At 41.9% G+C, this 15,157-nt stretch overlaps 1 protein-coding gene across 3 annotated transcripts in view; it reads left to right on the top strand.

Moving 5' to 3' along the window:
• The window catches only part of elovl5 (ELOVL fatty acid elongase 5), a 112,681-nt gene that overhangs the window by 46,452 nt on the left and 51,072 nt on the right, over window positions 1–15,157 (top strand). For all 3 annotated transcript variants that reach the window (XM_072560347.1, XM_072560338.1, XM_072560329.1), the window contains one exon: window positions 6,544–6,610. In XM_072560347.1, the coding sequence (XP_072416448.1) occupies window positions 6,553–6,610 (58 nt within the window). In that variant the 5' untranslated portion in view covers window positions 6,544–6,552. The remainder of the gene's footprint in view (window positions 1–6,543; window positions 6,611–15,157) is intronic.

The raw sequence follows: 15,157 nt of genomic DNA on the forward strand, positions 1-15,157 counted from the left end.
TGGAATATTGCTTTCCAGCTGTATGTAGTATGGTGATCTCTTTCTTGCTTTATCTTTTTCCTGAGATATTTCTCATGCCTGTTTATAGCCACTGCTATTGTTAAGGCACAATGCCAAAAGCATGTTTAAAATAGCAAATTATAAATACTGTAAGGAGGGAGAACACTTGAAACATTTTGACCCAAATAGAGTCATAGAGTTGTACAGCATGGAAACAGACCCTTCGGTCCAACCTGTCCACGCTGACCAGATATCCCAATCCATTCTAGTCCCACCTGCCAGCACCCATCCCATGTCCCTCCAAACCCTTCCTATTCATATACCCATCCAAATGCCCCTTAAATATTACAATTGTACCAGCCTCCACCACATCCTCTGGCAGCTCATTCCATACACGTACTGCCCTCTGCGTGAAAACGTTGCCCCTTAGGTCTCTTTTATATCTTTCCCCTCTCACCCTAAACCTATGCCCTCTAGTTCTGGACTCCCTGACCCCAGGGAAAAGACTTTGTCTATTTATCCTATCCATGTCCCTCATAATTTTGTAAACCTCTATAAGGTCACCCCTCAGCCTCTGACACTCCAGGGAAAACAGCCTCAGCCTGTTCAGCTTCTCCCTGTAGCTCAAATCCTCCAACCCTGGCAACATCCTTGTAAATCTTTTCTGAACCCCTTTCAAGTTTCACAACATCTTTCCGATAGGAAGGAGACCTTCTTCACTATCTTATCTACTTTCAAGGAGATATGAACCTCACTCCAAGGTCTCTTTGTTCAGCAACACTCCCTAGGACCTTACCATTAAGTGTATAAGTCCTGCTAAGATTTATTTTCCCAAAATGCAGCACCTCGCATTTTTCTGAATTAAACTCCATCTGCCACTCCTCAGCACACTGGCCCATCTGGTCAAGGTCCTGTTGTAATCTGAGGTAACCCTCTTCGCTGTCCACTACACCCCAATTTTGGTGTCATCTGCAAATTTACTAACTGTACCTCTTATGCTCGCATCCAAATCATTTATGTAAATGACAAAACGTAGAGGACCCAGCACCGATCCTTGTGGCACTCCACTGGTCACAGGCCTCCAGTCTGAAAAACAACCCTCTACCACCACCCTCTGGCTTCTACCTTTTGAGCCAATTCTGTATCCAAATGGCTAGTTCTCCCTGTATTCCGTGAGATCTAACCTTGCTAATCAGTCTCCCATGGGGAACCTTGTCGAAACGCCTTACTGAAGTCCATATAGATCACGTCTACTGCTCTGCCCTCATCAATCTTCTTTGTTACTTCTTCACAAATCTCAATCAAGTTTGTGAGACATGATTTCCCAAGCCATGTTGACTATCCCTAATCAGTCCTTGCCTTTCCAAATACGTGTACATCCTGTCCCTCAGGATTCCCTCCAACAACTTGCCCACCACTGACATCACCGGCCTTAAGTTCCCTGGCTTGTCTTTACTGCCCTTCTTAAACAGTGGCACCACATTTGCCAACCTCCAGTCTTCCGGCACCTCACCTGTGACTATCGATGATACAAATATCTCAGCAAGAGGCCCAGCAATCGCTTCTCTAGCTTCCCACAGAGTTCTCGGGTACACCTGATCAGGTCCTGGTGATTTATCCACCTTTAACCATTTCAAGACATCCAGCACTTCCTCCTCTGTAATCTGGACATTTTGCTAGATGTCACCATCTATTTCCCTACAGTCTATGTCTTCCATATCCTTTTCCACAGTAAATACTGATGCAAAATATTAATTTAGTATCTCCTCCATTTTCTGTAGCTCCACACAAAGGGAGCCTTGCTGATCTTTGAGGGGCCCTATTTTCTCCCTAGTTACCCTTTTGTCCTTAGTACATTTGTAAACACCCTTTGGATTCTCCTTAATTCTATTTGCCAAAGTTATCTCATGTCCCCGTTTTGCCCTCCTGATTTCCCTCTTAAGTATAGTCCTACTTTCTTTATACTCTTCTAAGGATTCACTCGATCTATCCTGTCTATACCTGACATATGCTTCCTTCTTTTTCTTAACCAAACCCTCAATTTCTTTAGTCATCCAGCATTCCCTATACCTACCAGCCTTCCCTTTCACCTTGACAGGAATATACTTTCTCTGGATTCTTGTTGTCTCATTTCTGAAGGCTTCCCATTTTCCAGTCATCCCTGTGCCTGCGAACATCTGCCTCCAATCAGCTTTCAAAAGTTCTTGCCTAATACCGTCAAAATTGGCCTTTCTCCAATTTAGAACTTCAACTTTTAGATCTGGTCTATCCTTTTCCAACATGATTTTAAAACGAATAGAATTATGGTCACTGGCCTCAAAGTGCTCCCCCACTGACACCTCAGTCACCTGCCCTGCCTTATTTCCCAAGAGGAGGTAAAGTTTTGCACCTTCTCTAACAGGTACATCCACATACTGAATCCAAAAATTGTCTTGTACACACTTAAGAAATTCCTCTTCATCTAAACCTTTATCACTATGGCATTCCCAGTCGTTGTTTGGAAAGTTAAAATCTCCTACCATAACTACCCTATTATTCTTACAGATAGCTGAGATCTCCTTACAAGCTTGGTTCTCAATTTCACTCTGACTATTGGGAGGTCTAAATACAATCCCCATAAGGTGATCATCCCTTTCTTATTTCTCAGTTCGACCCAAATAACTTCCCTGGATGTATTTCTGGAAATGTCCTCCCTCAGCACAGCTGTAATGCTATCCCTTATCAAAAATGCCACTCCCCCTCCTCTCTTGCCTCCCTTTCTATCCTTCCTGCAGCATTTGTATCCTGGAACATTACGCTGCCAGTCCTGCCCATCCCTGAGCCATGTTTTTGTAATTGCTATGATATCCCAGTCCCATGTTCCTAACCATGCCCTGAGTTCATCTGCCTTCCTGTTAGCCCCCTCGCATTGAAATAAATGCAGTTTAATTTATTAGTCCTACCTTGTCCCTGCCTGCCCTGACTGTTTGACTCACTTCTGTTCTCAGCTGGACCCGTCTCAGATTGATCTCTTTCCTCACTATCTCCCTCGGTCCCACCCCCCCATCTTACCAGTTTAAATCCTCCCAAACAGTTCTAGCAAATTTCCCTGCCAGTACATTAGTCCCCTTCCAATTTAGGTGCAATCCGTCCTTCTTGTACAGGTCGCTTCTACCCCAAAAGAGATTCTGATGATCCAAAAATGTGAATCCTTCGCCCATACACCAGTTCCTCAGCCATGCATTCATCTGCTCTATCCTCCTATTCCTGCCCTCACTAGCTTGTAGCACTGGGAGTAATCCAGATATTACTACCCTTGACGACCTCCTTTTTAAATTTCTGCCTAACTCTCTGTAATCTCCCTTCAGAATCTCAACCTTTTCCCTTCTTATGTCGTTGGTTCCAATGTGGACAATGACCTCTTGCTGACTCCTCTCCCCCATGAGAACATTCTGCACCCTGTCTGAGACATCCTTGATCCTGGCACCAGGGAAATAACACACCATTCTGCTTTTTCTCTGCTGGCCACAGAAACGTCTGTACCTCGGACTACAGAATCCCCTAACACAATTGATCTCTTGGAAGCCGATGTACCCCTCGTTGCATTAGAGCATGTTTTAGATTAGACTAGATACAGGGGGGATGGCAGAGGTCTAGAGTGCCTAACAGTCTGTTATAAAACCGAGCTGAAGTCTCAGAACTGGGGAAGACCTTTTAACGGCCAAGTTTGGCACTCACTGGCCTCTGGGGCCACTCTAAACCTTGCGGTGGCGACAAACACTTTGCCTCAGAGCGAAAATCTTGTGCATAGAGATCATTTCCATGTAGGTGGATCCTTACTCGAACCTCCCACCTTGTGGGGTATATTAGGAAGCATTTATTTGGTAAGTGGAGAATGATAGAGACCCTGTGCTATACCTATCCTGGGAGAGTTTGATGGAGACCAATTTATTTTTCAGTTTAAAAGCGTAGAGTGGTAAACTTGTGTGTGTGTGTGTGTGTGTGTGTGTGTGTGTTGCGGGGTGGGGGGGGGGGAGTGTATGAGTGTCTGTGAGAGTGTGTGAGAGTGTAAAGAGGTATAAGTCTGTGAGAGGGTAGGTGTGTGGGTGTGTATGTGTGAGCATATGAGAGAGAGTTTGTGTATGAGAGAGTGTATGTGTGTGTGCCTGTCTGTCTCACACAGGGCACCTCACACCTTCAGTGCATTATCAGAGCTGATATGGCATGTATTGTTAAAGTTCACTTGAGAATGTAACTTTTTAAAAAAAGTTTTGGGATTTACATATGAAAAAACTGAAACTAACATGGTCATTCTAAAAGATGAGAGACCTAACAAACAATCCAGGTCTTTTCAATATATAATTTCAGTTGCATCACACTGTAAACCTCTGCTATAAATTTTGTGATCTTAGGATCTTATACTCCACAACCACCTGATGAAGGAGCAGCACTCCAAAAGCTAGTGCTTCCAAATAAACCTGTTGGACTATTAGCTGGTGTTGTGATTTTTAACTTTGGACATTTTATTTCTCATTTGCTTTCTCATTTGGACAGTGCTCAGTGGTGATAACCTTGAAGTTACTGGTGGTGAATGACAAACCCAAGTTCCTTGTTTTAATGGAAGAGTTAACCCTTTATAAAATAAATAAGATAATGCCAGCATCAACCTATGAGATAGTGCAACATTATGGACATGGCATCATCAATCCTTCTTCTGTGCCGTTTGAATTAGACAAAGTCTGAACTGTAGATTTCATCCTTGTTTTATCAGACTCTGACAGATGGTTTATTTCAAATCAGAATGTGTGGGGCAGGGGGTGGGGAGTGGAATGGATGGGTGTGCATCTCTTTCCCAAGATAGATGATGTTCCTTCCATGTGATAGTTTATCTTATGATCCAGCCAAGACCTAAAGGAGTCGAGCAAGTGTATTTGTGGCATAGTTGACCCTGCAGTTTGAAACCACTCAATGTCTGGTTGGGAGTCAAGTATTAGCAGCTTGCAGTACTGGATTTTGACCATTGTTATTGTTTTGGTTTCATTTCCTTTTTCATTGAAATAATTAACAGCAAAACTGCTATTTGTTAGAACAATGCTTTTACATTCACTGTTTGGCCGGTAACTTGATACAGTGGACATCTGACTGTTATGAATTCATTGAAATCAGTGGGGTGAAGACTGAGTACTATGTATAATGGGGAGCTGGTTCACTCTGCCAGATTCCTGTCATGTGCATGAACATTTTCCACAGATGTCGGCAGTATTTGGCAGTTAGCAAATGAAAGCCAAAGATTTTAGGTTGCTGTATACATATCTAAATCAATCTTTCTTTCAAAACTTAGTTGTGTTCTTTATTTTCATTTAATGTTCCCGCATTCACAGTTTTCTTTTTATATTCACACTTAGTGGCTTTCCGCTATTGTTATGGTTGAGAGATTTTTTACTCACAGATTGTTCCTTCTGTTCAACTAGAGCCTTTGTGAGTGCAATCATCGAATGCTTCTCATTAAACACCATGAATCTCTTAACCCACACTGTACAAGGTTGGTCTGTCCAGCCTGTGGGCAGATCTGAATGCCCAATTTGAAAACAAAGATCTTGATGTAATTATTCATAATTCGTAATTGAAAGCTGAAAACCTTTACTAATCTGTTAATCAAATATTTGATATCAAAGCGTCAACTGATTGATGCCCCATGGCATTGTTTGAAATATAGAGGATGCTTCCATGATCTGTAGGCCCTGGCAGTGTAGAAAGCAGAACTGGCCAATTGTCACTATGCAGCTGTGAATCTCCACTTAATAATTTAGGTCTGCAAAACGCTAAACTGTGCAGCCTCATCCTCCTAAGGTGTACTCCCTTGAAGAGTTGCTTCCCAGTCCATGCACTAGATAATGGAATTCCCCCCCCCCCCTTACTATGTACAGGGCTATGCTGGATAATCCTTGGAAACAGGTGTGGGATCACAATATGCTACCATCCTGCTCCCACATAATGTCATGCAGACAGCATGGCAACTTGATTCCAGCAATTGCTGTGGCAGGTAATGTTGACCATATTGTTCATTGGCAGAGGGACCGAGAATTGAGTCTTGTTAGCACCACTCAAAGGTAACCCGCGCAACCTGCTAATTTGCACCTTGCAAGGTGCTTTGGGGTTGGGACATGAGTTGGTAGTGATGTGAGAAGAGAATCTAACTTAAGAAATAGTTATAGCGTGGGATGGAATCGGCTCCAAGTTTACACTAGTAGCTCTGGATGCTTCAGTGGAAGAGGAGAAAAGTTGAAGAGTTGCACACACACGTGTGTATATATATATATAGATTATTAGGTGCAGTTCTGTGCTGACAAGGTCAAGGTGAGTGACTGCACCCTTCAGTGACAAATGCAACAAGCTGCAGCAGATCCCTTTTCCAGTCACCCTATTGCTCACTAACCAATGTGTATGCTCTGGAGATGGTGCAGAAAATGAGCAATTCTATTACATGTACTGAGCAATATTGAAACACCTCTGAGTTGCCTTGTTTGTTCCATTCTATTAAATTTTTTTATTTAATTACTATAGATTTTAAAAATGGAAGCTGTGGACCGGACGCTAAATTACTATTTTGTATCATGGTTTGGACCAAGAGGTAAGTGAGCATTTTGATAAATGATGAAGTAACCTATAAGTGTATTAAAAGTGTTTCTGCAGGCATATGATTAATATTTGACTGTACATTACAAGATGTAAACCATGATTATGCAAGTAGTAATCCAGTTAGTGGCACAACTGATAGCAGTAAAATGCATCTTATTATGAGTGCAGCTATTTTAAAGCGTCCAGGCATTTAACTGTACTTTATTTATCCTCTAAACTCAAATATTGAGCAGATGCTGGCTGAGAAGAATTGTGCTGGGCATACTAATCAGCTTGACCCGAGGATGTTATTAATAAAGGCAGAAATTTGAGACAAGCTTTTTTCTTAAAGATGGATAATGTTTCTTTTTTGTAATGAACCAGTTTATATAATTGTATTGTGAACATGCTTTTCATTTGCAGGTGGACCTCTGGGAGTTATTATCTGTAGAGATGACGTCCCAGTAACCCCAGAATGTAGTGTCTTGCAAGCCATGGTATAATAATGTTGCGCCCTACACCTCACTAATGATCGCCTGAATGTCAATATCTAAGGGTGCTACCGGGCAGAACTGCACCTTCATTATTGTAGGCTGCATTTCAACAAGTGGGGTGGGCTGTACCCAGCTATAGTGTGAAACAATGTGCAGTGTGCTCTCAGCACTGTGTGGCTAGTAGAGCCTGCAAGCTATATCTAAGCACTAGTGTGTGAGGCTGAACATTAGAACATAATGTAAGAACATAAAGCACTAGGAGCAGGAATTGGCCATCTGGCCCTTCAAGCCTGTTCTGCTATTCAGTAAGATCATGGCTGATCTTTGCGTGGCCTCAGTTACTCTTAGCTGCCCTCTCACCATAACCCTTAATTCCTTTATTGTTCACAGAATTATCTATCTTCGGTTTAAAAACATTTACTGAGGAAGCCTCAACTCCTTCACTGGGCAGGAAATTCCATTGATTCAGGAATCCTAAATCTGCTCTTCTTAATTTTAAGGCTATGCCCTCTTGTCCTAACTTCACCCGCCAGTGGAAACATCCTCTCTACTTCTATCTTATCTATTCTCTTTATAATTTTATATATTTATATAAGATCTCTTCCCCCCCCCCCCCACCACCATTCTTCTAAATTCCAATGAATATAATCTCAGTCTATGCAGTTTCTCCTCATAAGCCAACCCCCTCAACTCCGGAATCAACCTAGTGAACCTCCTCTGCACCCCCTCCAGTGCCAGTACATCCTTTCTCAAATAAGGAGACCAAAACTGCAGACAGTACTCCAACCGTGCCCTCACCAGCACCCCCAACTGCAACATATCTTCTCTGCTTTTAAGATCAATCCCTTTTGCAATGAAGGACAAAGTTTCGTTTGCATTCTTAATAACCTGTTGCACCTGCAGACCAACATATTGTGATTCATGCACAAGGACACCCAGGTCCCTCTGCAAACCAGCATGCTCGATTTCTTCCCATTCAAGTAATAGTCCTTTTTACTGTTAGTCCTACCAAAACAGATGACTTCACATCTATTAACATTGTACTCCATCTACCACACCTTTGCTCACTCACTCAAACTATCTGTGTCCCTTTGCACAGTTTGCTCTACCACTCATTTTAGTTTCATCTGCAAATTTTGACACACTACACCAACACCAAATCATCTATGTCTCTTAAGAACATTACCTCTTAAGGACAATGAGAACACCAGTCAATGATGTCCTCAGTACAAGAAATGTCTTGAAGGGCTGTCGCTCTGTGGATCTTGTTGTTGGTCTTTGGTCTCTGGTCCAATGGAACTTCATGACAATGAACTGCTGTCTCCTCTGGCATGTTCGAATCATGACATAAAGGAATCATTTTGCTTAACTTTGGGGTTTGCAGAATACTGCCATGGTACCACATTAAGCCATTTTTGAACATCAAACAAGGCTGTTGAGATTATATACAGAAAAGTTACTGATCTTGGAGTCGGAACAAGGACTCGATGAGACACGTGTGATATTTTGCCGCCTTATACATTAGGAATTGAAGAACGATGACAGTTAAGACTAAGGAACAAGGTGAAAGAGGATTGTTAGATAAATTAGCAAAGCTGTCATGAGTGTCAGTTCAGATGTTCCACGAGGTGATTCTCAAAGCTCTGTTTCCTCTCCCCATGCTATTTCACTTGTGACACCTCATGCCTTCCAATTTGCTGAGTTGTTAAATGGGACCTTTTTCTGTTGCATTATATTAGACGCATATCCAATTTCAACAGTCTTCAACTCTGAATGAGATTTCTGAAACTCTTCTTTTTTGACAATAACTTGCTGACCATTTTAATTGCCCCCATGTGGCTGGAATTTCATTTGTGGCTTTTAAAAATAAATCTTGAAGGTTTGTTCCACAAGATCTCTTTTAAAGCTGCGGTAGAGTATTTAGTCTGCAGCCTTGCGTTTTGTGTGTCATTTTATGTTGTTTACCTCTTTTGTCAGATGGGAAAAATATCACATGCACTGATCAGGTGCTGACTTATGGATATCTTATTTTCTCACCAACAGAAACAAATTGTCACCTAGAGAATCTCTAAACTCCTCATTGTTAAGATCTGAACAGATTCTGTAAATCACAAGTTGTCTAAAGTGGCCAAAATGGCTGTCTGGTGTACGTTTTACAACTGCTCAGCAGCTTTGGACTGGTTTTAATCATTTAGTAGTTTTGTTTAAGCTCTTGTTCAGATCTACCAAGAGAATTAAAAGGATCATTGAACCTGTAGGATTCTTTTGTTATTGCTGTTAAACAATGCAGAAAGTGTCCAGGTTTACATTTTCATGAATATTTCACATCGTACCATATTTTCGCCAGTCTTGCTTCGCACATTTTGATTTCATTTTTCAGACTCTGCCTTGATTTTTTCCAGTGTTTAGATTTTGTCTCATTTCTAACCACTCCTGTTTCCTTTGGTCCTGTTGTCATTCGTCTTCATACTTGAAAAGATGAAAAATCATAAGTCACCCGTTTATAAGAATTAATACCAGTCGCAGAAAGAAATGTCTACACAAGAGAGTTGGAGACATATTCAGAGAGTTTCAGAAAGCTTCTCCCCATTGTGTGATTTTGGTTTTCTGAACACTAGAAAGAGTCAAAAGGTGCTTTCCAATCCACTATACATCGGATAAAACTCTACTGTAAGGCAAAACTGCAGTAAATTGGCTGTTTAAGAAAGCGACGACACTTTGGGAGCAAGTGAAAGTAAACTGCCTGGTATCCAGTAGACATAGGGAATGAGATGTGCTGATTGCTCCGAGGATTACTCATACATATTGTCAGCGAGGTTTGATCAAAAGGAGAGAGACACACAGGAGATCAAACTATCAGTTCCCATTGCAAGAAATCCTGTCCCCATTGATTGCTGGTTGAATGAGAATTCTGGGTAATAGATTATGAGATAATGGGGTAACACATTCTCAAAACAATACAATAGCTGCTGATTCATGGCATACATTATAACACCCACTGAAGTAGGTTAGGCTTCGTTTTGTTTGCTTACTGTCTTGAACTATTATAGCCATAAAGAAGCTGAATTATCAGTGTTGCTTGTGTGTGCTATTAATACTGTTTCTCTGGTTGGCATTTCTGTCCAATTACTAGATTTTTAAAAAAGTAAAACCGCAAACCATAATGCCCTGTATTTACAGGACTCTCTTGTTGTTTTCTGAAATTGGCAATCTACTATCTGCTCAATCTTCCTCCTTGTCTTCAGTTTTTTGTTTCTCCCAGCATGATTGTCTTGTCTAGCTGGTCTTCAATCCGTCTGTCTCTTAAAGCATAAAAAATTGGAAGTTCCCATTTAAGATCTTGTTGTGCTCTTATTCTTTCAAGTATTAATTCCTTACTCCTGTTGATTGTTTGGGGGCATTGAGAATCTCCATACAATCTCACACATCGAAGGGCTTACAACTTTTAATGTGGTTGCCTGTGTTTCATACGCATCAAGAGATTTCAATCCAATCATTCTTCCCAGCAATGTCAAACTCATTCTGTGAGATACGTGTCTGCCATTCCATTTCTTGCTTCACTATCTATTTGCCATTCTTGTCAGGGTAGTCTACGTTTCCACCTCAAAGCACTGGCAGTTAGCATCCCAATTAGTAGAAATGTTCAACTCTTTGTCCGTTTGAATGTCCACTTCTGTTTCTCTCTGGCAGCATTTGATTTTGTGGATATATTTAGGCTTCAAAAGGGTTGTTTATAGAGGAGAGTGTAAGATCTTGCCCTTGCTTTCCCCGCGACCCTCAAAACGCTCCTTCCTGAATTGAACGGCCAGCCCCAACCTCCCTCCAGGGCCAGAGATCGGATTTTCTCCATCATCTGTGCCCTCATTAGCAATGGGTAACCAAACTGAAGCTACGGACACTCTCTGGAGTGTCTCACACTTGACTAGAAGTGGATATCATTCACACTAATATCCAGACAGGAATCATGTCTCAGAATTGTACTATGCACCTTGTGAAGCCAAAACCTCTATGGCTTTGCATGGAAAATCGAACTTCTAGGTTTCTGAGCAAAGATTCTGCACCCCTTCCCCCAACCTGGAATGCGCAGCTTCACCCTGGTCAGGTTGGGCATCTTAGTTTTCGTTCCTCCTTGGAGGTCCGTGAAATCTACCATCGCAGTTTATTTTTCAATAATTCCCACCTTCACTATTTGGGTCGTAAGTTAGTATGACAAAATGGCCTCCCTCTATAGAAATGAAATCTATAATTGATAGGTGGTCCAGTCCAGTGCCAATGCTTTGAAGCTTCTTCACCCGCTGCTTGGTGTGCCTGTGCAATTCTCCGCCACAGAAAGCAATTGAAGCTAAAACACTGAATGTTTTCAAGAAGGAGTTAGTTATAGCTTTTAGGGCCATAGGGATCAAAGGGTCCGGGGAGAAAGTGGGAACGGGGTCTGAGTTGGATGATTAGCCATGACCAAACTGAATGGAGAAGCAGGCTCAAAGGGCTGAAGGGCCTACTTCTGATCCTCTTTTCTATACACTTCTAAGAAGCGAAAAGTTGCCTAACCTCTCTCTGCTTCCCCTCCCGCCCCGCCCCACCGATTGATTTTAATCCTAAAGAGATGTTGTTACTGCTTTCCTGAAAGCAGGAAAGTCTTCAACACAGTCATAGAGTGCAGAAAAAAAACTCTACAGCCCACTGTGGTCACACTGACCCGGTTCTGTTTTTTTCATAACCCCTTCATTTGGCAGTTTATGAAATCCACTGCAGGCTTAGTTTTATCAACTTCATATTGAAACCGATAATTCAGAATGATTTAGTTATTGGTTCAAAGAACTGATGCTGACTTACAGAAGTGTGGTCTCTTTTTGTGTCATTAGAAAGTCAAAATTGCCTCAAGTCAAAGGGAGAAATGGATGTTGATGACTGAGCTGATTGGAAGCTGAGCAGAGTGGGGACCTCATTCCTCTTTGTTTTGGAGTCACTTTGAACCGTGATCATTTTTCCAGTTGCTTTACATGCATTAAAAACTTGCTGTTCTTGCATATTTTATGCTGAAAAATGCCACAAGGCACTCCACAAGAATAGATGCCAAGTCAGACAAGGAAGTATTAAGAGGAGTGACCAAGAACATAATCAAAGTGCAAGATTTTAAAGAAGCTTTGAAAATTGGCTGGAATGGTGTAGAAAATGGTGTGGTTTTAGGCATGAATAGAAATGTAGAAAATTGTAACAGGAGTAGGCCATTCAGCCCGTCAGGACTGCTCCACCTTTCAGTATGATCATGGCTGATCATCCAACTCAATGCCCGTTTCCCACTTTCTCCATGTACCCTTTGATTCATTTAGTTTTAAGAACTGTACCTGGTAGGTGAGTGCAAAAGGGCCCAAGAATCAGGGATGTGATGGCCTAGTGGTATTATTACTGCCCTGTTATTTCAGAGCTCCCCACAATGTTCTGGGGACCTAGGTTTGAATCCTGCTGTGGAAGATGGTGAATTTTGAATTCGTTTTAATAAAAACCAATTGGGAGTTAAGAATCTAATGAAATGCATGAAACCATTGTCAATTGTCAGAAAAAGCCATCTCATTCCCTAATGTGGGGACTTGCTCTGGTCTCCATGTGATTCCAGATGAACAGTGATGGGGATGTTTCTTAACCTTCTGGGCAATTAAGGATAAGCAATAAATGCTAACCTAGCCAGTGACACCCTTATCCCATGAATGAATTAAAACAAATCTGGAACTGGAGAGTCTGGGAAGGGAGCTATTGGGCTGGTGTATATTAGAGGTAAGAAGGGGAAAGGTCGTAAAGCAATGATGGAATTTACACATGTTGAATACAGTTGATTCTGATATAACTCAATAGTTCCGTTCTTGCATGATTTTGGATTATAAGAAAATTGCGCAGTAGCCACGTCATTTAAACCAATGGGGCTGGAATCACGTTGTAGTCAATACAGGTAAGGAAAGTCATTCTATAAATAATGGGCTAAATTCTTCAACTCTGTTAAAATCAATTCACGTTGAAGGAACACGCGTTATAGCAGAACTGGCTGTATTGAATTTGAGGCACCAGAGGACCAGGCACTAGTGTGAGTTGGTTAACAAGTGCTGAGTGTGTGGGACTTCATGCGGGAGGGGTGAACAACAGCAATATTTCAGCTGTTTTGATATTTACAGTTTGGAGGAAGAGATTCCAGCAATACCCCAGGGACTCTGATTCGATTTCACCTTTGGGTGACTCTGTAGAGTTTGCACATTCTCACTCTGTCTGCATGGGTTTCCTCCACATACTCTGGTTTCCTCCCACAATCGAAAGACGTTTAGGTTAGGTGAATTGGCCATGCTAAATTGCCCATAGTGTCCAGAGATGTGCAGGCTAGGTGGGTTAGCCATGGGAAATGCAGGGTTACAGAGATAGGGTAGTGGGGTGGGTCTGGGTAGGATGCTCTTTGAAGGGTCAGTGTAGGCTTGATTGGCTGAATGGCCTGCTCCCACACTGTAGAGATTCAATGAGTATGAGCAATGGAATAGTTGAATCCAGATGATGACAACCTCAGCAGCAGATGGGTTGGCATAAAAGCGAAGGCAGGTGATGTTATGGAGGTGAGAGGCGGTGGTCTTTCTGATGCCAAAAATCAGGACTAAAAATAGAAGGTGCTAGTACAAACATTTAGCACATCAGCTGTCATCTGTGGAGTGCAAAGCCGATTAAAAGTTTCAGGTCGAAGCCCTGGTGTCAATACTTATTAATGAGATGGATTTAATTTTAAAACTAAATATAACTCGTAACTTCTAATTTAATTTTTTGACATTCTGGGCTTATCAAATGGTGGGTTTTATTTCATTAGCTTGGGCTATAGCTACCATGCTTTCAGTATGATGTGATTTTAAAAAAAGGCTACCCTGATACATGGAAGGGAATTTGCTGATTTTGGCTCACATTTGGGCTCTCAATAAGTTCACCAAAGAGATAGCTGTGCTCACTATGGGTTTTATTTTTAGTAATTTGTTGGGATATATGGGAGTCACTGCCCAAGAAATAAGTGGTTTGGTCTGCCATTTCCGAGGACCAATAGGAGTCAACCATATTCGTAGCTCTGAAGTCACATGTAGGCCAGACCAGGTAAGGATGGCAGTTTTTCTTCCTTTAAAAACTTTAGTGAGCCAGATAGGTCTTAAAATCATGGAATTCCCTACAGTATTAAAGCAGGACATTGGCCCATCAAGTCCACACTGACCCTCTGAAGAGCATCCCACCAAGACCCACTCTGCTACCCTATCCCTGCATTTTCCCATGGCGAACTCACCTAGCCTGCACATTATGGGCAATTTAGCACGGCCAATCCACCTAACCTGCACTATGGGAGGAAGCTGGAGCACCCTGAGGAAATCCACGCAGACAGAGGGAGAATTTGCAAACTCCACAAATCCAATGTTAAGTCTCACAACACTAGGTTATAATCCAACAGGTTTATTCGAAATCACAAGCTTTAGGAGTGCTGCTCCTTCATCAAGTGAAGTGTATTTGTGATTTCAAATAAACCTGTTGGACTTCTGACCACCATAGTCCAACAATGGCACTTTCACATCTTGGCTACAATCCACACAGACAGTCACCCGAGGGTGGAATCAAATCCCCAACCCTGGCGCTGTGAGGCAGCAGTGCTAACCACTGAGTGATTCACCCATGTCACCCATCCGCTGTCTTCACTGAGAACTGCAATATGCAGTTGTGATATCTCCTGTGTTTACTCCAATGGCCAGAGAGGCTGTGTACTGTCCATTTTCTGAGAGAAACACAGTGGAAACTTTGATTGTTTCTAGGACGACCAGACCACAGAATAATGCATCAATAAATGAATCCTCTGATGCTCCTTGGATAGGTTATTGGATGATCTGGAATGGTACTGAGCCTTGTAGATTAAATAAAGCTGAGGTTTGACTCTATTTCTGTACTGTGTGAAGTTCATGTTTCTACATCCAGGAAAGAAAAAGTTACCCACCTCAAACTTCATCCTCGCCCCACAATCTATCAATCCTCAGCTCTAGGCAAAGTTGAAAGAAATTGAGACATACAGC

The sequence above is a fragment of the Chiloscyllium punctatum genome, chromosome 3 (assembly GCF_047496795.1).
Source record: "Chiloscyllium punctatum isolate Juve2018m chromosome 3, sChiPun1.3, whole genome shotgun sequence".
Lineage (NCBI taxonomy): Eukaryota > Metazoa > Chordata > Chondrichthyes > Orectolobiformes > Hemiscylliidae > Chiloscyllium > Chiloscyllium punctatum.